Raw genomic sequence first — 23,863 nt, 5'->3', positions numbered from 1 at the left:
AATAATGTGCAGCGAATGTATAAGCCTTTCTACTAGAGTACTCTCAAGGGCCATGGGGGTCTTTCCATTTCTGGCCTATATCTATATCTCCTCTATAAACTACTCTACTATAATTTTACTCTATTCTATTATAATCTACTCCTTTCTCTTCAATATACCCTATTCCTCCTGTTGGTTTAAATTTGGAAGAAGACTAGTTCAGAAGCCTTAAGGTAGCAGCCCTACCACTGGACTATCTATCGCCAGGCTAGTCATCTGACATAGAGAATATTATTCTACTTTTAAGCCGACAGAGAAAGTTCATTGGAATGAATGTATGCAACATTAATTTAAACATTAATTCTGAATTTTCATTTTTTATGATTTCATTCTTTTCTAGTTTGTTCCTTTGTCTCCCATTATTATTCGCATTTGTTCTTTTTTTCATGTGACAAGAAGCATTATTTTGTTGTGACAAAGAAGCAGCAAGAACTGTATGTAAACAAAATTTCATGTTACAATTTACTTAGTTCTTGCCGTTTCCCGCCATTTTCTTTGTACTATTTTTGTTGATTTTTATTTCCAATAATTTTCTTTCTTCTATTTCTGGTGATTCTGTTTTTTCAATTTCTTTTGTTGTATTTCTAGTTATTGTCTTAAGTTTTTCGCAATTTATTTTTCTTTTTCCTTCAGGATTTTCTTTGTTCTGTTTCATTCAATTTTCTTTGTTCTTAGTGATTTCTTTTGTGTTATTTCCTGCAATTTCTGTTGTTTCATGTAAATGGAGGACAGGGATTAATATTTTGAGTCTATAGCAAGCCTTCTATTGACTACACTATAGTAAGCCTTCTGTTGTAACACTGTTTCTTGTCCCTACAGATTTTGTTTAGTTATTGCCTACTGTTAGATAAATATCATGAAGTTGGCAGAATGTTCTGGATGCTATTTAAAAAACAAACAAACAAACTCAGAAATGGAGAAAAGATTACACAGGTGATAAAGTAACATGAGAACTGAAGCTATTCTGGAATAATTACTTAGACTTATATGAAACATGGAGTGACAAAACAATAGCAGAAAATATTACTTCTATGGGTACTCCATAGAATAAGAATTTCATTGTAGGAGAGACCCACTTTATCCATTAATACAATGCATCTTCTTAAACCTAATCACAGTTTGGAGAGCTCACAACCACCTTTGGCAATTCATTCCACTCATTTGCCATTCCAAATAAAGAACCTAGTCTGCACACCCTTACTAACCACACTCAGACAACTTTCTTGTTTTCCCGTTACTTCCCATGTATTGAAAATTTCTTCTTTGTCAATCTTATAGAATCTCTTATAGAAATGTTGTAAATGTAAGGTAATTTACATTTTACAACATTTACATTACTTCAGGATGAAAAGATTGCACATTTCATATCATATTGATGGTACAGAAAATTGATGAGGCTGTGAAGCTGGCAGATAAAGAATTAAAATTCAGAGGACATATTGCAAGAGTTGAAAAAAATATTTCAGCAGGTTACTTGGATGCAGAAGAACACAATGACAAGTAAAGATGGAGAAGTTATTATCCCTATTTATAAGGCTATGATTCAATCACATGTTGACTACTGTGCACAATTGGTAACACTGAATTAACAACCATCGTTCTTTGCGACACTTCCAATTTATTTAAATCATCCTGTAAGAGGTCTACGTTACCTTTATCAACTATTGCCCTCCCCAGTTTCACATCATTGGCAGACAACTGGATATTTCCCCTTTCAAATCTGCTGTATCATTAATGTACAAATTAAAGAGTAGTGATCCTGGTACAGACCCCTTAGGTACTACTAGTCACTTTCAATTCCACTCCACTATACACCCTTCACTGTCTATTAGTTCCCCCCCCCCCCATTCATGCCACCATACTCATATCCATTCCCATTTGCTCCAGCTTTAACCATGTGGTATTCTGTCAGTTGCCTTTGCAAAGTCCAGCAGTATAATGCCATAGCCATTTCCTTTATCCAATTCTGCTGTTTCTTTATTATAAAATGTGAATAAATTACTAAGGCAGTTATCGTCTCTTAAATACAAAGATACTAATTGCTCTGTAATTTTTCTATTTCTGTCTTGGATACATTTTATGTAATGGAACGGTTTTACTCTCTTTCTGCTGCCTTGGAACCTTGCAACAGCTGAGTTTTAGATTATACAACTTCATCAGAGGCATTGCCAGTTCACATGCATTTCTTGTTGCACACTAGCAGACATATACCATCCAGGCCCACTGCTGTATTCACATTGATATTTTTCAGTACACTAAGTACCTCCAGTTCAACTACCTCAATCACATCAGTCTTTGTAATCTCAATAACTGCAAAGTCACCATCCAGATGATATACTCTTCCAAAGTGATCACTTTGCAATGAAATAGCAACTAAACTATTTCTTCTGCTTCTGTCACTTTCTTACCATCACCAATGGGTAAAGTTATCTTTCCATAATCATTCTTTCTCTTACATGCTACATAGTGAAAAAAACTCTTGGATTTACTTTGGTAATTTAAATTCAAATTCAATTTTGAAATTGAATTTGAAGATGCTGAAAGGGAGAGATTTACATGTATTTATCAAGACTTCTCTTAGTAGCACATATATGCTTACCTCAATAAGCATTCAGGTAAGAATTAATATAGCTTATTTACAGTACAGAATAATCCAATCAGACCAATGGTTTAAACACTTGAATCAGCTGTAAATATGCTAAATGACGTTACTCAAATATCATTCTGGATACTGTGTCAGAGCAGGGGATACTAAACAGGGTATTGCTATGTTTATATAATTTGATAAAAGAATCCTTATTTTGGGATTTTTAATATTTCAGTTTCTAATTACTTGTTTTTCTTTCAGTTGGAATGCAGTGAAGAATTAGGAGATTTAGTAAAGCAAGTTGATCCAACCCTAGCATTATCAGTTTATCTTCGTGCCAATGTTCCAAATAAAGTAAGTGTAACAGTATCTCTGAATTCAGATACTTCATATATTCTTTAATGGGTGAGATATTCTATATTTATACCTTTCTTAATGACTAATGAGAAATGGCTTCCGAATTGGTTAGTATTGACCCATTACCAGTGGCCTGCTCAAATCCCAATAAGAGTTTGGGAATGGTAGGAAATGAATTTTATCACCTAGTGACTATTACCCTGCTAATCATGGTAGTCCTGAAGTGAATTGAAAAAGTTTTATGTGTGATTTCTAAGGTAAACTTTGTGGATTATGTAAATGTCTTATTCTGCCCATAGTGCTATAGGTTCCCATTCTTTCATGGGTGGGACTCCCACCCATGAAAGGGTAGAAAGGATTGTGGAAACTAGGTAATAACAATTATAATTTTACTGGGAGACAAAGAAATGCAAGAGTCGTCCTTAACAGATCTGATTACTGCACCAAGATTAGCGAATTAATGTCTAATACTTGCTCTCTTCTACAAAGTGACTCCATGAGAGAGCTTCACAACTGGACCAATAATCTCCTCAAGTCAACTTTGGAACTTCCAAGACGCACCAGGCTATCTCTCCATTCTCTTCATCCCCTGATTTCCTGTTTATACGGCCTTCCAAAGATCCACAAAGCGGATACACCTTTAAGACCGATATTTGAAGGCATTGACTCGCCCACTTACAACCTGTCAAACACCTTGCCTTATCCTTAAAATATCTCACTGGAAATTCTTCCTCATATATCAAGAACTCTGCAGGTTTTATATCTAAGGTAAAAAATTTACAACTCAAGGAGGCCAACAGAATGGTCAGTTTGATATTGTCTCTCTTTACAAATGTTCCTACCAAAGAAGTCCTCAATCCCCTAAAAAAAAAAAAAAACCTGCTCCAAAAAAGTTTCTTATTAATGCATTGTGTAAACTCTGGCTATTTCTTATTTGAAGGAAAAATCTTTAAACAAACCAGCAGCTTAGCTATGAGTAGTCCTTTGTTTCCAGTGTTAGCCAACATTTTTCTTGAAGACGTTGAGTATATATATATATATATATATATATCATCATCATCATCATCAAATTCCTGCCATGTACCCTCAAGGGGTGTACAGGATATGACAGTACTACATGAAAAAATTACATCATTACTAACTTCCTATCTACAATTTTCCTCCAAATCAGTCTGTTACTTGTCAAGACTCCAACATTATCAGATCTTATATTTCTATCGTCTAAGTCACTTTGTACCGTATCAATCCACCTATATCTTGGTCTTCCTCTGGGTCGTTTTCCTGCCAACCTGGCAGAGAACACTTGTTTTGCTAATCTTTTCTCTCCCATTCTGTTTAAGTGACCATACCATCTGAGATTAGCTCTGCTAACGCATTCCTGGATGCTGACAATGTCGAGTTCTTTCCTAATATCCTCATTTTTAATATGATATTGCCATTGATGCCATCTGTTCACGCCTCTAATCTTTCTCAGGACTCTCATATCTGCGGTCTCTAGTCTTTGGTCAAGTGTTTTACTTCTGACCCAGCTCTCAGATCCATAAGTTAAAATTGGTTTGAACACAGTCTTGTATACAGCTAATTTAGTGTTCCGACTAATTTCTTTCTTATTCCATATAAATTTATTCAATTGACTTCCCACGATACCAGCTTTGCTGATTCTGTTGTCTATTTCTATATTTAGTTTACCATCTTCAGTAAAAATTGTGCCTAAGTAGCTGAAATGTTTTACTTGTTCCACAGGTTCTCCATTCACAACACAGTTGACATTTTCAATGATTCTGCCTATTTTCATTGTCTTTGTCTTTTTATTGCTGACCTTCATACCATATCTATTACAACAGCTATTCAATTTAGTCAGAGAATCTTGCAGACTTGTAGCGGATTTATTTAGAAGTATAACATCATCCGCATAAAGCAAAGAGCTGACATTAACATCTCCAATTTTGATATCAGGTTTAATACCACATTCCTTCATAATGTGATCCATATAGATAATGAATAACAGAGGAGATAATGTACATCCTTGTCTCACACCAGATTTAACATTAAACCATCTTCCTGTACTTCCTTCAATTCTAACTGCTGACTCACAACTCAAATAAAGACTAAGTATTGCTTGATATAATGCCCCATTGACACCATATAACTGCAGCATATTGAATAGCTTCTCTCTTGGCACCTTGTCATATGCTTTTTCCAAATCAGCTACAAAGCTGTTGATTATGAACATCTTGGGAGGATTGGAGCTGGGCTTAAACTGCAAGAGAAGAATATTATGCATGGGAGATGTTCAAGGGAAGTATAAGGAAAGAAGTATCGACTTGCATACCTAGTTGGGAGGGCATGAATCAGGTGGAAGTTAAATGCATATTTAAAATCAATAAACAGGGCTACAAAAAAAATATTATAGAGCATATATGAGAAAGGTGATCATCAGGCTCATGATCAAATAAGAAGCACATGCCCAAAGAGTAACTGGTATTATGAGTGAAAGCGATGTCAAACACCTGGCTAGTATGGACACTTGGAGTTAGCAAAGGCATAAGGACTAATTTCTTGTTTGGAGAGTGGTACATGATTTGAATAAGTTGCTAGAAGCTGTCGTGCAATGTCAACATTGACTAGCTTGGGCCTTCCCATGACTAGTCTTTAAACTCCATGGAAATATCTGAAATACTATTCATGCACTCACAATTACTATTATTATTGAAAATATGTGCACGTATGATTACTAAGAGTGTATATATTGGTGCCATTAGGTGGTTATTGTGTGTTGTGTGGTTATTAGCATCCCTGAACGATAATTTTTTTTCATATTTTAGTTGATAATATTTGCTTAACTCGTAATTTTTGTTTTTAATCGGTGTGTGATTTAGTCTGTAAGTGAACTTTTTTATTTTTATTTTAAATCAATGTTGTTGGTATGCTGGTGCCAATGTGTGGTAGAACAATGATGGTAAAGAGCACATTGTCTGGTGGTTAGAATTTGCTTTATTTTTTATTTTTTGTAGTACTGTGCGTGTGCGTGCGTGCGTGCATGGGTGTATGCTTGCATTCATGATGTATTAGTCATGAAAATTAGGACATAGTGAGGAAATTGAGACTGGAGAGCAGGTGTGTATTAAATGTTTCAAAAGTGAGTGTCAGTTAAGTGACAAGAAAGAAGCTAATGTTAGTAGAGTAGACAGTAGAATAGAAAACATCAAAATTAATGTCGAATGTGCAGCAGTGGAAAGACAGGAGAACAAAGGACATAAAGAAGTAGCTTGTCTGAATGTTATCTTTCATAGGACAAAGTGCAAAATTAAAAAGTTGCAGAAGGGGCAAGAGATTAGCAGTGCTGAGAAGAGAAGAAGCAGGTGGTCCAAAGTAAGAATCGAGACCATTTGAACACATGAGAAAATTATGTAAGCAACCTCAATGAAAGTGTAACTAAATTGTTTCCCTGCCACAAAAATTAATATTGGTTATGTCATCCAAATGCAAAAAAGTAACGCACAGGAATTGTTTTCATTGGCACTAATGATCTGAGAGGTGAAGTATTCTGTGAGGGAGAATGTAAAGGAAGTTGTTAGACAAGGCAAAAATGAAGAGTGAGAAGGTGGAGGTTGTAAGTGTCCTGCCATTCTATGATAGAGTAGAACTGAGAAGGGTGTTGATAACCAATGAATCAATATGTAGGTTGTGCAGAAAGAATTATTTAAGATTTGTGGATCTGTGTTTCACAGAAAGAGAGATTTGTATAATTCCGACAGACTGCATCTAAATGGTTTTGATGTTAGGTGTCTAGAGAGCTTTGTTCACTGAGCATGCTGAAGTGCAAATTCAGGAAACACAGCAGTTGGGGAGGAAGCTGGTGTGTGTGGACACCTGTGAGGCAAATGAGTGTAAAACCAACCAAGTATTGGAGCCCTACTGTATTGAATAAGGTAGTCAATTCAGAAAGTAAGAGTGATTGGGAACCTAAAGGGATGCCGCAGTTTCTTTTATACTAATGCCAAAGTATCAGGAACCAAACAGAGGAGTGTTTGACATTGGTTAGTGCAACCTTGCCGAAAGTTCTAGCCATTAGTGAGACTTGTCTAACAGCAGATAATGTAGTTGCAGGGATAGAATGTGAAGTGTTCAGCATTTTCAGGGAAGATAGAGAAGATAGGATGGGGAGGAGGGAGTACTGCTGATGATAAAGGATGAATTGCAGCCAAAAAGAACTGGAGATAGACAGGAGGGTGACAGTTCATTTGAAGCAGTCTGTGAGATTAAACACAATAAGGCAAAATATATAGTTTGTTGTTGCTACTATAGACCTTGGGATTCCAGGGATAATCTGGAAGAGATGTTTCAGCAAATTAGTACCATGCAGGTCAAGTGATCATAATGGGATTTCAACTATGGAGATATAGACTGGAAGAAAGAAAGATCATTTACTATGAAGGAAATAGAATTTATACACCTACTAAGAGATGATTACGGGGTGCTTAAGGGTCAAAGCTATATAACTGAGAGGAGACTTCCACATAGCCTTTAAAGGAATGCAGAGAACCGACCAGGGCTTCTGACCTAATGGCCAATTCTCACCTCCTCGTGGTGCACCCTGTTGGGTATCTACTTGGATACTGAACGAACGACGATGGGTAGCAATTTGGGATTTAGCCGACCAAATTGTATTCTTATTGGTTAAACCAAAATAAAAAATGATGGTACAACATGACAAAATTTCATGCTGTTTGGGGCGTCGCCTGGTTAAACAAGGCCCTCATTGTTTTCGCCAGGGAACCAGAGCAAACAGCGAAAAGTCAGCTACTGGAACAAATCTGAAAACACACCCCAACTCAATATCACCAGAGTTAAAGATCGGTACTATCAACGTAAGAAGCCTGAATGGAAAAGAAATGGAGCTAGCTGAGGAATTAGATAAGTACCAGATCGACATAATAGGGGTGACTGATACAAAAAAGACAAACTGGTGAGATCTTTCTGAGCAATAAATACAAAATGTTATATTCAGGCAATGACAATCAAGGCAAAGAAGGAGTAGCCATAGTATTCAACACAAAATACGAGGCTAATCTTCTTGAATAGCAGCCAGTCAAGTAGAGTAATGTGGGCAAATATGAGAATGGGGAACTGGACAATGAGACTTATTTGTGCCTATGGTCTCACAGAAGGTTCTACCAAGGTAGAAGCGGAGGAATTTTTTGAAGCTTTAGAAAAATCAACTGACACAATGAAAAAGGAAAAGTTGGTCCTTGTTGGGGATCTAAATAGCAGAGTAGGAAATGATTGTGAGACATACAAAAAATATTTTGGGAAAATTTGGAGAAAAGAGCAAAGCTAATAATAATGGCAAATATCTGTTGGATTTCTGCTCAGGACATGGACTGGTTATTGCTAACACCATGTTCCAACATAAAAAATGTGCACAAATTCACATGGAGAGAAGAGGCAAGGAATGAGAAAAGTCTCATTGACTATGCTATTGTTGATAGTGATGTTTTCTCCCTGGTGCAGGACACCAGAGTGTACAGAAGATTTGAAATTAGAAGTGATTACTATTTAGTCTTGAGCAGGATGAAATTGAATTTCATATTGAAAAGAATAACATGTAAGAAAGTTTTAAAATGAATAAAAGTTGAGCAGCTCTCAGATGTAAACTGTAGACTAAAATACACAAAGATTATTGAAGAAAAAATGAAAGAGTTTGAGAACAGGAATCAAAGCATGGAGATTGTGGCAAACTCTGAAGAAAATCTTGATTGATTCAGCCAGAGAGGCATGTGGGGAGGTTGTCTGCAAGGATAAAATCAGAACTCCCTGTTGGGCACAGGAAGTTAAAGAGGCAGTGAAGGAAAAGAAGAAAGCATATCAAAAGTATAGAGACAAATGCAAGAATGCTAAACACTGTGTAAAACTAGCTAAACAAAAGTCATAAGAGAACTGGCAAGAATATAGAAAATAAATATCAAGAACGTGGCAAAATATTCTGGAGGTTGTTTTAGAAGCTTATGATGGAGGAAAAAAAAAAAAGGAGTTAGAGATGATAAAGGTGACATGAAAACGAGAGAAAAAGATTTCCTTGAAGTATGGAGTAATTACTTTGAAAAACTGCTAAATGAAACAAGCAGTGATGACAGCACAGTGGTAAAAAAAACACTGACCAGGCATGCAAGCAGGAATACATATCCATACTTGAAGTAGAAAAAGTCATCAAAGGCTTGAAATGTGGAAAGGCAGCTGGAGTAGATGAATTCGACCAGAAATGCTGAAGTATGGTGGTACAAGAGTCTTACAGTGGCTGCACTGCATAGTTCAGAAAGCCTGGACAGAGGGACGGATTCCCGATGATTGGAGTAGAGCTCTCATAGTACCCATATATAAAAAGGGAAATAAAACTGAATGTGAGAATTACAGAGGTATTTCCCTTCTGAGTGTTCCTGGAAAGATCTATGCAAGTATACTTGAGAAACGATTCAGAAGAATTGTGGAAGAAAAGCTTGGTGAAGAACAAGGTGGATTCAGGCCAAACAGAGGCTGTCAGGATCAGATCTTCACTTTACTGCAAATACTCGAGAAAGCTTGGGAATATAACAAAGATCTGTATTTAAGTTTTGTCGATTTGGAAAAGGTATATGATAAGGTGCCAAGAGAGAGAAGCTATTCAATATGCTGCAGTTATATGGTGTAAATGGGGCATTATATCAAGCAATACTTAGTCTTTATTTGAGTTGTAAGTCAGCAGTTAGAATTGAAGGAAGTACAGAAGATGGTTTAATGTTAAATCTGGTGTGAGACAAGGATGTACATTATCCCCTCTGTTATTCATTATCTATATGGATCACATTATGAAGGAATGTGGGATTAAACCTGATATCAAAATTGGAAATGTTAATGTCAGCTCTTTGCTTTATGCGGATGATGTTATACTTCTAGATAAATCCGCTACAAGTCTGCAAGATTCTCTGACTAAATTGAATAGCTGTTGTAATAGATATGGTATGACGGTCAGCAATAAAAAGACAAAGACAATGAAAATAGGTAGAATCATTGCAAATGTCAACTGTGTTGTGAATGGAGAACCTGTGGAACAAGTAAAAATTTCAGCTACTCTGGCACGATTTTTAGTGAAGATGGTAATTTAAATATAGAAATAGACAACAGAATCAACAAAGCTACGATGGTGGGAAGTCAATTGAATAAATTCATATGGAATAAGAGAAATTGGTCGGAACACTAAATTAGCTGTATACAAGACAGTGTTCAAACCAGTTTTAACTTATGGATATGAGAGCTGGTTTAGAAGTATAACACTTGACCAAAGACTAGAGACTGCAGATATGAGAGTCCTGAGAAAGATTATAGGTGTGAACAGATGGCATCAATGGCAATATCATATTAAAAACGAGGATATTAGGAAAGAACTTGACATTGTCAGCATCCAGGAATGCGTCAGCAGAGCTAATCTCAGGTGGTATGGTCACCTAAACAGAATGGGTGAAGAAAGATTAGCAAAACAAGTGTTCTCTGCCAGGTTGGCAGCAAAATGACCCAGAGGAAGACCAAGATATAGGTGTATTGATACGGTACAAAGTGCCTTAGATGATAGAAATATGAGATCTGATAATGTTGGAGTCTTGACAAGCCACAGACTGATTTGAGGAAAATCGTAGATAGGAACTAATGATATAATTTTTTCATGTAGTACTATCATTGTACACCCCTTGTGGGTATATGGCAGGAATTTGATGATAAATAATTACTTGAGGTTTCATGTGATGGAGGAGACTTAGGGGGTTGAGAGTATTGGTTCTGGTCATAGGATCTGAAGAGCTATCCATAACCAAGGTGACAATATTGCCTTTAATTGTGACCATGTAGTCTTGACTTGTAAAATTGTAAAACATGAGTAATATGTCAAGAAGGGGAATATGTGGAACTACAAAGCAGGTGTGATTATGACAAGCTCAGGAGGAAGCTTGAATCTGTCCCTGGAGATAAAATCCTGCATGGGAAAAATGTTAATAGTGCATAGGAGTTAAGGGGCATCTAGTGTGGTTTTTTGCTTGGAGAGTTGTGAATGAGTGGAATGGGTTGTCAGTCAGTTGTGAGTACTTTGTCTGTTAATAGGTTCAAGGAGAGAGAGAGAGAGATGATATAGATGGTGGTGATAGTTTGGGTCTTCAGACTTCATGGAAGTGTCAGTACAATAATAACTGAGATATTACGAATTAAATTTGTTCAGAATTGTATCGTATCATAATATTGAAAATAATTTCTTAAAATTGGTAATGAATGCAGGGTTACTTTCTAAGGTAACTTAGTCAACTACATTCATTATTTTATGCATTTCTAGTTTCATGAGGTCCTTAGGCGATTGGTGTTCATATTTATTTGATAATCGTCTTACTAATGCTAATGGAAAAGATCAAGTATCACATACCCTTGCAGTATTGTTCCTTTCCCTTTGAGTTATTCTCTCCCCCACCCCTTCCTTTTTTTCCCTCCATCCTTTGGTGGAAAAATCTATTTGAGTCCTGGTAAGCATGGAATATTCACTGACTTCCTTAATGACAACTGGAAATGCATTCACAAAGTCAGAAATGCAGCTACTATGGTTTAAGCCAGGGGTGTCAAACTGGCTGCCCATGGTGCCTCAAGGAAAGATTAACAACAACAAATGATAAAACAGAAATACTGTATTTACTTGAATATAACTTGCCCTGATGTATGACTTGCACCCCTTAATTTTATTTTATGAAAAAAGAAATTAAAAAGTTTTGCATATACATCGCACATGAAAATAATGTTGAACCACTTTCACGTCTGGGTGATAACTCTCTCCCTGTGGTAACCCTCCCTAACTGCCACTATTGCGGAAGCAAGAAAAACAAAGTTTTATTGTACCACAATAAAATACAGAGACAGTTGCTGATTGTGTAATATATTTCTTTATGCAATTAGAGACAACTGATAAAAACTGCACTAACTAATGAATCACATGTCCCCTCCCACATTAACCATGCTGTTTAGACTTGAGCAAAACCATATATTGCACCGCCAAACACAGTATCTAACTAAAAACTATTGTTTTTAGTTAGATGTGTGTGAGTGCGCCTGCTTACTCAAATGCAAAGCAGCAATAAAATTCGTAAACGTGTTAAAACTAAGACATATAGAGTGAATGTTGTTATGGCAGTTTCAGATATTATGGAATTCAATTGAAGAGAATTAGCGTTTCAACTCAAAAATTGTTGCTTGACTTTGTGTTTTGGTAATGCGATATTTTGTTAATACCACACCAGTCATATGCACATCTTCATAGCTGCTCAATTTCTATTGGCTTACCATTGCTGTCTATTTCACACTCTGCTTTCACTTCTCATTAGTCATTCGTGAAGGGTTGATCATTAAAATCTTGTAAATTACTTGTAATTTTTACTTGGAATAATGGGAAAGATGACACTATATGGGTAGATGACTTTGACAGTGCACACAAGGAAACCGCCCTCAAGACTGGAAGTAGTGATAGCAAATAAGAGATTCTTGGTAAGTCATCCCCATTTTCAGTTTTTTCCTGCAAACTTTAGTTTCCAAAAATCCCTGCATATATCTCGCACCACAATTTTTTAGCTTAATTTTAGGGGACAAAAGTGAGTTACATTTGAGTAAATATGGTATTGAATTATTCATACGACATTTATAGTTACAATATGGATGCAATGACCTGCTATAATATAATTGCAATAATAAAAATTTATATTGCAATTTCAATGTTAGATCCAATCCTAATCAATCATAAACTATATTTATGCTTTTATTGTTAATTTATAACAAGCTGTGGGTAGCACGCTGAAAAAATATTGAATTCAGTTGGCCACCAGCTGTTCACATGACACGCAGCATGCACGCTCATGTGAATCCAGGCTATGAGTTTATAATTGCCTGCTAAAGTCGATCAGTGATTTTTGCAGCACATGCCAGTGCACCGAACACGATTCAATGACAACCTGGCAGTGAGAGAATCCCTTTTTTTTTTATTATTTTTTATTTGCAATAGTATCGTGCACTGGTCTATAGTTTTGTGCGTTTTTATTCAAACATTTTTATAAAACTTGTTTATTAATAATATATTTATTCACCCAGGCAATGCTGCTTTCCGAGACATTGCTGATGAGGGGAGAAAATTTTAAGAAAAATGGAAATAGAATTACTTATGCACTGAAACAAAGGACAAAATTGTGTTCATTATTTGTAACGAAACAATTAGTGTTACCAAAGAATATAATATAATAAGGCACTACGATAAATTTCACAAAGAACAATATTCACACTTTGAGGGTAAACTGAGAGAAGAAAAATTAAAAAGTATGAAGAATTCCTTTCAAAGTCGAGGAATATTTTCAAAAATTATGAAAGACAATGAATCAGCAGTGAGCCAGTTATGAAATCGGCTATTTATTGGGGAAATATTCCAAACCTTTTAGTGACAGTTCCTTGGTTAAGGAGTGTATGATAAAAGCAGCTGAAAACGCATGTCCCAAAAATGTGCAAGTATTGATATTTCTTTGTCCAGAAATACTGTGATCAAAAGAATAACTGAAATGGAAGATAACCTGCATGACCAGTTGCAAGAAATACCCGCAAACATACAGTGCTTTTCACTTGCACTTGACGAAAGTTTCGATATTCACGACGTGGTTCAAGTTGCTCTGTTTCTTTGGGTGATGCAACGACAATATGAATATTACTGAAAAGTTCTTGAAAATGATTGCCATCCATGGAACCACCACAGAGGAAGACATTTTTGACAACACCATGTGGAGCATTTTGGAAAAATACCAACTTCCTCTGAACAGGCTTATTGCATTGACAACCGATGGTGCTCCAGCAGTGACAGGCAAAAATAAGTCTTTTGTATCAAGACTTGCATCAAAGTTAAATGTATCAATACATTCCAAAACTGCAATCTTTGTACTGCATTATTCATCAGCAGGTCCTGTGCTCCGAAGTATTGGAAATGAGCAGTGTACTCAAGCCTGTGACAAATACTGTGAACTTCATCTGATCCAGAGAACTCAATCACCACCAATTTGCACAATTTCTTAAAGACTTGGAGAGTGAATTTGAAGGAATTCAGAGTAATTCCTCTGAATTACGGAGATTCGTTGGTTATCTTGTCAAAAGGTTTTAAAAAAAGTTTTTCTTTTAATTTTAGAGGAGATCAAATTGTTCCTAGAAATGAAAAATCATCATGTTGCATTTCTTAATGATCAGACATGGGTATAAGATCGAGCATTCTTAGTTGATATTACAGGACATTTGAATGATTTAAATGTCAGACTTCAGGGGAAGTATCAGTTAATAACACACATGTTTGATGCACTGGCAAGTTTTAGATATAAATTAGCTTTGTTTCAAAATCATTTAAAAGAGAATATCCTAAATTACTTTCTGATGTGTGAAAGTCGAACAACAAGAATCAAAGTTTCACCTTTTCTCAATATTGTCCCAAACTAGAAAAGATTAAAGAAGAATTCGATAGGCAATTTAAAGATTTTAAGGAGCAAGAAATTTTTTTTCGCTTTTTACAGATCCTTTTTCCTTTAATTTTGAAAAAGTTCCTATTTGTATTCAAATGGAACTTATTGATTTCAAAAATGACTCCATTCTAAAAGCGAAATACCAAGTAGTTGGTGTTCCAAAAATATACAGTTATTATTATTACGTATCACCTCCAGGGAGTCCAAAGACTCATCGAGGGAGATTACCCACTCTACAACTCTCCATCTCCACCTACCGCAACTATCTCATCTACACCGCCATCTACTGCCGACCACCACTAGTATTTTCACAGACACAAACATCCATGCCCACAGCAAGATTCGAACCTGCAGCCTTTTGGCTGGAGAGCGGATACGCTAACCACTTGACCAACCAGGCCAATATTTATGTCAAAAATATCTGGAAATAAAGTTTTCAGCATAAAATATTCTGTGTTTTTTTGGAAGGACCTATTTATGCCAACAATTATTCTCGTATATGAAAGGTAACAAAACAGACCAAGATTAACCGACGTAAATCTTTCTGCCATAATGAAGGTCATATGCTCACAATCTTTGAGTCCAAATGTTGGCAAGCTAGTTAACAATAAACGTCAAGTATCAGGGAAAAAATAAAATACCACAATTAAATTACTTAAAATTGTTATAATTATATTATGCAAGTATATATATTTTAACCCCAAAATATCATTTTTCCCCAAAATATTTTCATCTCATCTCATGTTACTTTTACCCTCTTTTACTTTGCGGTGTCGAGGATTCATTAATCATCGGACCTCAAACCGTTCATAGGATAAGGTGGTCGGCCCTATGCTTTGGTGTGTCCTATGTCCATAGTGTTGAGTTATCAAGGCCGGTTTGCTTGCTTTGCAGGATGAAAAACCCCAGGATAAACTGGGAAAAAACCCTACTGTCCATGCCCAAGACTGGCTAACTGGGCTAAGGTTAAGGTACTTCAGCTCCTCACGTCTCCGACGGAATCGAACCTAGGACACTACTTCCCCAGGCATATGGTTACGAAGTGCACAGCCACTAAACTAACAGCACAGAAAAAAAAATATTTTCATTAATATTTAAAAAAAATTCCCCAAAAAAAAAAAATATTTTATTTCAACACAAACACAAAAAATTTCAAACTAACAGGAGGCTCTGTAAATTTTTGTGATGGTTATTAGAGTTTATACTTTTTTTAAGACTGTATAAATATTTGATTTATTCAAATAAAATTTAATTTTGGCTTAATTTGTTTTAAATGCTATCTATTGTGAATATTAATATAATAAAAATATTCTTTATTTATTTTTGAGTTCTCATAATCGTTATGCTATTATTTTATGTCTTGTAATGACTTAGAATAAATAAAATGTTTAATAATTTTCCAGTTTATTTATGCTCATTCTTTCACTTCCCTTCGATTCTAATTAGTGCAGGTTTTTTGTCAAATTTTTTGTGGCCCACTTGAGATACAATTTTATGGCAAATAGCTTGCAGTCCAATTGAGTTTGACACTCCTGGTTTAAGCTGTTGTCACGTACATGAGTTTCAGTCAACACTTTAAGCCACTGATTATGATTTCCCTTTGTCTGTAAAGCATACTGGGAGTGATGCACATTGGACTGGTAACATGTTTAGCTGTGGTCTTCATGAACTTGGTCATTAAGTAATTCATACTTTGTCTGACTCATGAATTTAAAATCAGCTACGAATTGTGGAATCCTCATTTGTCTTCATGCATAATATCTTGTTACTGATCTAGATCATCCCTTTTATATCTTGCAGAACTTTCATCAGTCATTAAGCATACAAACTTTGCTATATGTCCCAAAGAGTAAAACTTTGCATTTAATAACTTTGAATATAGCCTCTTCTATCTCTCAGCTATCAAATATTAGCAATATTTGAGAAGTTTTATTTGTAACTTTTGTAAACTTCACATGAGCTATAATCATTGAATATTTTCCACAATATCATTAACAAATAGGTTAAATAATGAAGTACTCTTGTTTTTGTGAAAATTTCTTCCCCATACTTGTCACATAGGTCATGTCTTACTCAAAATACTAATGCTGTTTATTTTGTAGAAGATTATATAGACGTAGTAGTACTATTTTGTATAATGGAGTATGTAAACTAATATCTGAAACTTTTTTAGGTTATTCAATGCTTTGCTGAAACTGGACAGTTTCAGAAGATTGTACTTTATGCAAAAAAAGTTGGTTTCACTCCCGACTATATTGCTCTCCTTCGACAAGTGATGCGAATAAATCCTGAACAAGGCACTTCTTTTTCTCAAATGTTAGTTCAGGATGATGAGCCATTAGCTGATATTAATCAGGTATGAATAACAAATAACATACATATGTGTATATACATATTTATATATTTGAAATAATATGTTAGCTTTGAGTGATAATTTAATAATGCATTTAAGAAAACAGTTTGACTTGCATCCACAAATCCTAGCTGTTGTGAAACATTTATCATTTATATTTAAGAAATTTTTTTTAAAGTTAACCCTACAAGAAACTTAATGAAGGACACTTACTGTTTTCTCTATTCAAATCAATACAAGACCATTTAAATCAATCCTAATGCTTTTCAGCCTGGAGCTTAACAGAAGGTTAATATTTTGTTTATTATTTTAATGGTATAATAGAACACAGAAACTAAGTAAATAATTAATTTATTAACTTGATGCCGATATTTTGCTGGTATTATAACCAGCATCTTCAGAGCACAAAAACACTGTTTGTCACAATACGCGAGACTAAAACAACATGGTGTACTTAAACAAAATTGTAGCAGCAACACAAAGACTAAAGTCCTGATTTTGGCGCCCTCTATCTGAAAATAAAAAACAAAAAAAAAACACTATCATATATTACTAGAGTCCTAGAAAAGTGCTAGTTTTTTTCTTAATATGACTGTCTCCCAGATCTTCGGAAAGTTAATACAGCCATATTTGTTGAGATTTGGAGTGTGTTTTAGGGCTTCTGTCGCCTCTAAGAACAATCTCTCTGATTTATATGGGTTTCTGTGTAGTACTTTTATGTTTTTCCAGTTGATCCTGTGTGCAGGGGTATCCAGAGCATGGTCTGCTAGGCCCGACTTCCCATAATGATAATTCCAGACGTATCGTTTATGTTCGCTGATGCGGATATTCACAGTTCTTCCTGTTTGACCGTAGTAGGCTTGATTGCATGAGCAGGGTACTTGGTAGACTCCTGGACGTGATAAAGGAGGAATGCTGTCCTTGGGTGAGCGGATGAGGGTGGCTAATTTGCTACATGGTCTGAATGTGGTGCGTACTTTATATTCATTGAGAATTCTTGAGATCTTTTCGGATGTGCCTTTAATGTAAGGGATGGTGACTGTTTTGTTGTAGTTCTCTGTGGTGGATGGTGGGAGGGGTTTCTTAGGAGTGTTTAGTATTTTGTTTATTTTTTGTGGATTGTAGCCGTTGGCCAAGAAGGTGTGGCATGAGTGAGTCAGTTCAGCGGTAAGAGCCTTGTCATTTGAACAGATTGCTCTCGCTCTATGGGTTAGCGTTTTTAATATGCCATATTGTTGAGAAGGATGATGGTGTGATTGTTTGTGTAAGTATCTGCCTGTATGTGTGGGTTTTCTGAAAATTGAAAATGATAAGGAACCATCTGGGAGACATGTGATGAGTGTATCCGGCAGACTGTTGTTGGCTTCCAGTTCCATAGTAAAGTGGATTTTTGGATGTTGGCTATTTAAATGTGCTAAGAATGTTTTCAATGTCTCAGGGCCATGTGGCCAAATAGCAAGCACATCATCAACATAGCGTAGCCAAAGTGTTGGTTTGAGAGTGGCTGTATTGATTGCTTGTTTTTCCAGGTGTTCTATGTAAAAGTTGGCTGGGGGGGGGGCATGGCTGTCCCATCAATTTGTTTGTATATTTTCCCTTTCCATGTGAAATATCCTGCATGTATTGTGAATTTGAATAGTTCAAATATATCAGGGGGGAAGTGTGACTTCAGTAGATTGAGGGTTTCTATTAGTGGTACATTTGTGAATAGTGAAGTGATGTCAAAGCTTACTATTAAGTCTGAGCTTTTTAGGGTGAGGTGTTGTAAGATGCTTTTTAGGTGAGCTGAATTTTTGACAAAGGAGGGAGAATTGTTAGTGAGAGTGGCTAGTAGCTTCGCTAAATGTCTAGCCAGTTTGTATGTGGGACTATTTATACTGTCCACAATTGGGCGTAGGGGTGTGCCTGGTTTGTGAATTTTTGGTGATCCATAGATCCTCGGTTTTAACATGGAAGGGTTTGAGTTTGTTAACTGTGTCTTTGGGCCAGGAAGTGACTTTTTTTTAATAATTTTCGTGCCTTATTCTTTTGTGTGTTGGTGGGATTGCGATCTATAATTTTGTATGTTGACTGATCTTGTAATAGTGTGTGCATTTTGTTTTCATATTCAGTTGTGTCCATCACCACGGTTGCATTTCCTTTGTCTGCTTTTATTATGGTAATCTGGCTGTTGTTGTGTAGCTCTTTTATAGCAATGAATTCCTTATGTGGGATATTATTTTTGGGAGGCTTGGACTTGATTAGGATGTTGGCCACATCTAAACGTATGTTGTTAGCTATTGTTGGAGGCAGGTCGTAAATTCCTCGTTCGATGGACGCCATTATTTCGGCTTTTGGAACTTGCTTGGGAGTTATGGCAAAGTTGTGCCCTCGACTTAAAGCAGTCGTGGCTTCTTTGCTTAAGGTGAGTGACGATAGATTCACGACGACGAGGTCTTGTTGTAATTGCGCTCGTTGTATGGTGTTCCGTTGTTGTAGATTTTCGAACTTCTTTTGGTGCCAGTTTTTGACTCTGTCGAATTCTTTTTTTGCCGTTGCGTCGGTGATGTTCTCTAAGATCTGCCAAAGTTCCGTATTTAGAATATTATGCAGTGATTCTCGTAATGCGCTGATGGTTGTATTTGCTTGTGCTAATTCCCAGCGAGTGGTGTTAATTTGTTCGCGTAGAAGCGCTACACTCGCTCGTTTATAGATGCGTTGGGCTTTGGCCGAGTGGAACTTGTTTTTGATTTGAAAACAGTTCGGTATTAATTTGGTGTCTCGGCACCTCTTTAAGAAGGCTAACCTGTTTAGTTGCCACGCCAATTTCAACTTCCACTTACCATATCGTCGTGTCTTGCATACGATATCGTCTCCGTGAAGAATCCCTAAACGTGTAGACGGACTTATGTGTTCATCGAACATGTTGTTTATTATTTTAGCGGTATAATCGAACACAGAAACTAAGTAAATAATTAATTTATTAACTCGATGCTGATATTTCGCTGGTATTACGAGAATCACTGCATAATATTCTAAATACGGAACTTTGGCAGATCTTAGAGAACATCACCGACACAACGGCAAAAAAAGAATTTGACAGAGTCAAAAACCGGCACCAAAAGAAGTTCGAAAATCTACAACAACGGAACACCATACAACGACCGCAATTACAACAAGACCGTCGCCGTGACTCTATCGTCACTCACCTTAAGCAAAGAAGCCACGACTGCTTTAAGTCGAGGGCACAACTTTGCCATAACTCCCAAGCAAGTTCCAAAAGCTGAAATAATGGCGTCCATCGAACGAGGAATTTACGACCTGCCTCCAACAATAGCTAACAACATACGTTTAGATGTGGCCAACATCCTAATCAAGTCCAAGCCTCCCAAAAATAATATCCCACATAAGGAATTCATTGCTATAAAAGAGCTACACAACAACAGCCAGATTACCATAATAAAAGCAGACAAAGGAAATGCAGCCGTGGTGATGGACACAACTGAATATGAAAACAAAATGCACACACTATTACAAGATCAGTCAACATACAAAATTATAGATCGCAATCCCACCAACACACAAAAGAATAAGGCACGAAAATTATTAAAAAAAAGTCACTTCCTGGCCCAAAGACACAGTTAACAAACTCAAACTCTTCCATGTTAAAACACCGAGGATCTATGGATCACCAAAAATTCACAAACCAGGCACACCCCTACGCCCAATTGTGGACAGTATAAATAGTCCCACATACAAACTGGCTAGACATTTAGCGAAGCTACTAGCCACTCTCACTAACAATTCTCCCTCCTTTGTCAAAAATTCAGCACACCTAAAAAGCATCTTGCAACACCTCACCCTAAAAAGCTCAGACTTAATAGTAAGCTTTGACATCACTTCACTATTCACAAATGTACCACTAATAGAAACCCTCAATCTACTGAAGTCACACTTCCCCCCTGATATATTTGAACTATTCAAATTCACAATACATGCAGGATATTTCACATGGAAAGGGAAAATATACAAACAAATTGATGGGACAGCCGTGCCCCCCCCCCCCCAAGCCATCTTTTACATAGAACACCTGGAAAAACAAGCAATCAATACAGCCACTCTCAAACCAACACTTTGGCTACGCTATGTTGATGATGTGCTTGCTATTTGGCCACATGGTCCTGAGACATTGAAAACATTCTTAGCACATTTAAATAGCCAACATCCAAAAATCCACTTTACTATGGAACTGGAAGCCAACAACAGTCTGCCCTTCCTGGATACACTCATCACATGTCTCCCAGATGGTTCCTCATCATTTTCAATTTTCAGAAAACCCACACATACAGGCAGATACTTACACAAACAATCACACCATCATCCTTCTCAACAATATGGCATATTAAAAACGCTAACCCATAGAGCGAGAGCAATCTGTTCAAATGACAAGGCTCTTACCGCTGAACTGACTCACTTACGCCACACCTTCTTGGCCAACGGCTACAATCCACAAAAAATAAACAAAATACTAAACACTCCTAAGAAACCCCTCCCACCATCCACCACAGAGAACTACAACAAAACATTAAAGGCACATCCGAAAAGATCTCAAGAATTCTCAATAAACATAAACTACGCACCACATTCAGACCATGTAGCAAATTAGCCACCCTCATCCGCTCACCCAAGGACAGCATTCCTCCTTTATCACATCCAGGAGTCTACCAAGTACCCTGCTCATGCAATCAAGCCTACTACGGTCAAACAGGAAGAACTGTGAATATCCGCATCAGCGAACATAAACGATACGTCCGGAATTATCATTATGGGAAGTCGGGCCTAGCAGACCATGCTCTGGATACCCCTGCACACAGGATCAACTGGAAAAACACAAAGTACTACACAGAAACCCATATAAATCAGAGAGATTGTTCTTATAGGCGACAGAAGCCCTAAAACACACTCCAAATCTCAACAAATATGGCTGTATTAACTTGCCGAAGATCTGGGAGACAGTCATATTAAGAAAAAAACTAGCACTTTTCTAGGACTCTAGTAATATATGATAGTGTTTTTTTTTTGTTTTTTATTTTCAGATAGAGGGCACCAAAATCAGGACTTTAGTCTTTGTGTTGCTGCTACAATTTTGTTTAAGTACACCATGTTGTTTTAGTCTCGCGTATTGTGACAAACAGTGTTTTTGTGCTCTGAAGATGCTGGTTATAATACCAGCGAAATATCAGCATCAAGTTAATAAATTAATTATTTACTTAGTTTCTGTGTTTTATTATACCGTTAAAATAATAAACAATATGTTCGACGAACACAAGTCTGTCCACACGTAGAAGGTTAATATATTATGCTAATATTTTAATTTGAAGAATATAGTTCAATTAATTTTTTATTGTTAAATAATTAAAAACAATACTGTTGTGTGTGTGTGTGTGTGTGTGTGTGTGTGCTGAAATACTTTGATATTAATGCCAATATTGAGTTTGCTTGGAAGCGCACAGTGTTTGCATAGGGTCCAAAGTTAAAACATCAGGAGACCTCCATATGGCCTTTTAAGGGATGTTGAACTGACTGGGTTGCTAATTTAATATCAAATCCTCTCCTCATGGAACACTACACCAATTAGCCTTTTCATCTGGATATCAAACGTATGAGGATGTGCTGACATTTTGAATTTAACTGACCAAATGATATTCTTATTGGCTTAAACCAAAATACAAAGAAATCTTGAAACATGATTGAATTTCATGCTGGCTCAAACATTATCAAATATCTGAGCATGACCAAATATTATGGGTTCTGAATCATCTTTATGATCATTCAGAACCCATGTATGACATGAAATATTGTACATAGTGATGATCATTTTAGTTTTCAGTAGGATAAAATTGGATATCGTATTGAAACGTGTTTAAGAAAGTTTTATAAAGAATCAAAGGTGAACTGTAGATTCAAATATTAAAGAAAAAAAAAATAAAAGAATTTGATGGAAGAATCAAATTTTAAGTCCAGTAATAAACTAAAGAAAATGTTGATTCATTGAGGAAAGTGTGTGGTAAAGTTGTCTGCAAAGATAGAAAAGCTGACCTCTGGGTCAGCTTTTCAATGACTGCCTCTTGGGACTCAGAGGCAGTCATTGAAAAAGAAGAAAGCATATTGTGAGTGCTTAGCAAAGTAGTTTGTAAGAATACAGAAAATAAATATCAGGAAGGTGTCACAAATGTTCTTAAGACTGCTAAAAAAGCTTAGAAATAGAGGAAAGAGCACTATAAAATGAATCAGATGATAAAGGTGACAAAATATTCTTTGGAATAATTACTATGAAAGATTACTGAATGAAACAAGAACTAACAGAATAGTGGCAGAAAATAGTAATGAGGAATTATAATCCAGAGTACCTATCAATGTGTGAGGTGGAAAAAGACATTGGCACCATTTCAAATTTTTGAAGTACTGTATTTACTCAAATATAACTCTCACCCCCACCCCTGATTTTACTTTACAAAAAAAAAAAAAAAAAAAAAAAAAAAAAAAAAAAAAAAAATCAAAACGTTTCGCTTATACCTTGCACATAAAAAAAAAGTTTAAACACATTCATGTCGGGACGATAGTAACTTGCTCCCCACTGTAAACAACACACTCTTCCCCAACAGCCATTATACTGCAGACACAAGAAAAACAAGTAGTTTTATTGTATCACTGAATAAGGTACAGAGAAGACATTTGCAGTCTGTGTAATATATTTCTCAACAAATAGTACAATTAGAGACAACTGGGATAAAAACGACACTAATGAATCACATGTCCCCTCCCACAGAATTTATGCTGTATAGACTCGAGCAAAATCACATGTTGCACCGCAAACACAGTATCTAACTAAAAACTATTGTCCAATTTTTCAGTTACATGAAATAAGTGCTTGTTTGATTGCCTTTGAAATTTTCAATGTCATTAAGTCAGACCACAAAGGCTAACTTCAAATAAAATTATACCGTG

The 23,863-nt window shown here is 36.1% G+C and overlaps 1 protein-coding gene across 1 annotated transcript in view; it reads left to right on the top strand.

Annotated features, from left to right (window-relative positions):
• The window catches only part of Chc (clathrin heavy chain), a 533,133-nt gene that overhangs the window by 173,165 nt on the left and 336,105 nt on the right, over positions 1-23,863 (top strand). Inside the window, exons 10-11 of the mRNA XM_090400150.1 lie at positions 2,888-2,980; positions 16,697-16,879. Of these exons, the coding sequence (XP_090256276.1) occupies positions 2,888-2,980; positions 16,697-16,879 (276 nt within the window). The remainder of the gene's footprint in view (positions 1-2,887; positions 2,981-16,696; positions 16,880-23,863) is intronic.

Source organism: Typopeltis vanoorti, chromosome 11, assembly GCF_054136105.1.
Source record: "Typopeltis vanoorti isolate ZY-2024b chromosome 11, IOZ_Tvanoo_1.0, whole genome shotgun sequence".
Lineage (NCBI taxonomy): Eukaryota > Metazoa > Arthropoda > Arachnida > Uropygi > Thelyphonidae > Typopeltis > Typopeltis vanoorti.
The sequence above is the reverse complement of the archived record's forward strand: the minus strand, read 5'-3'. Positions and strand labels throughout refer to the sequence as shown.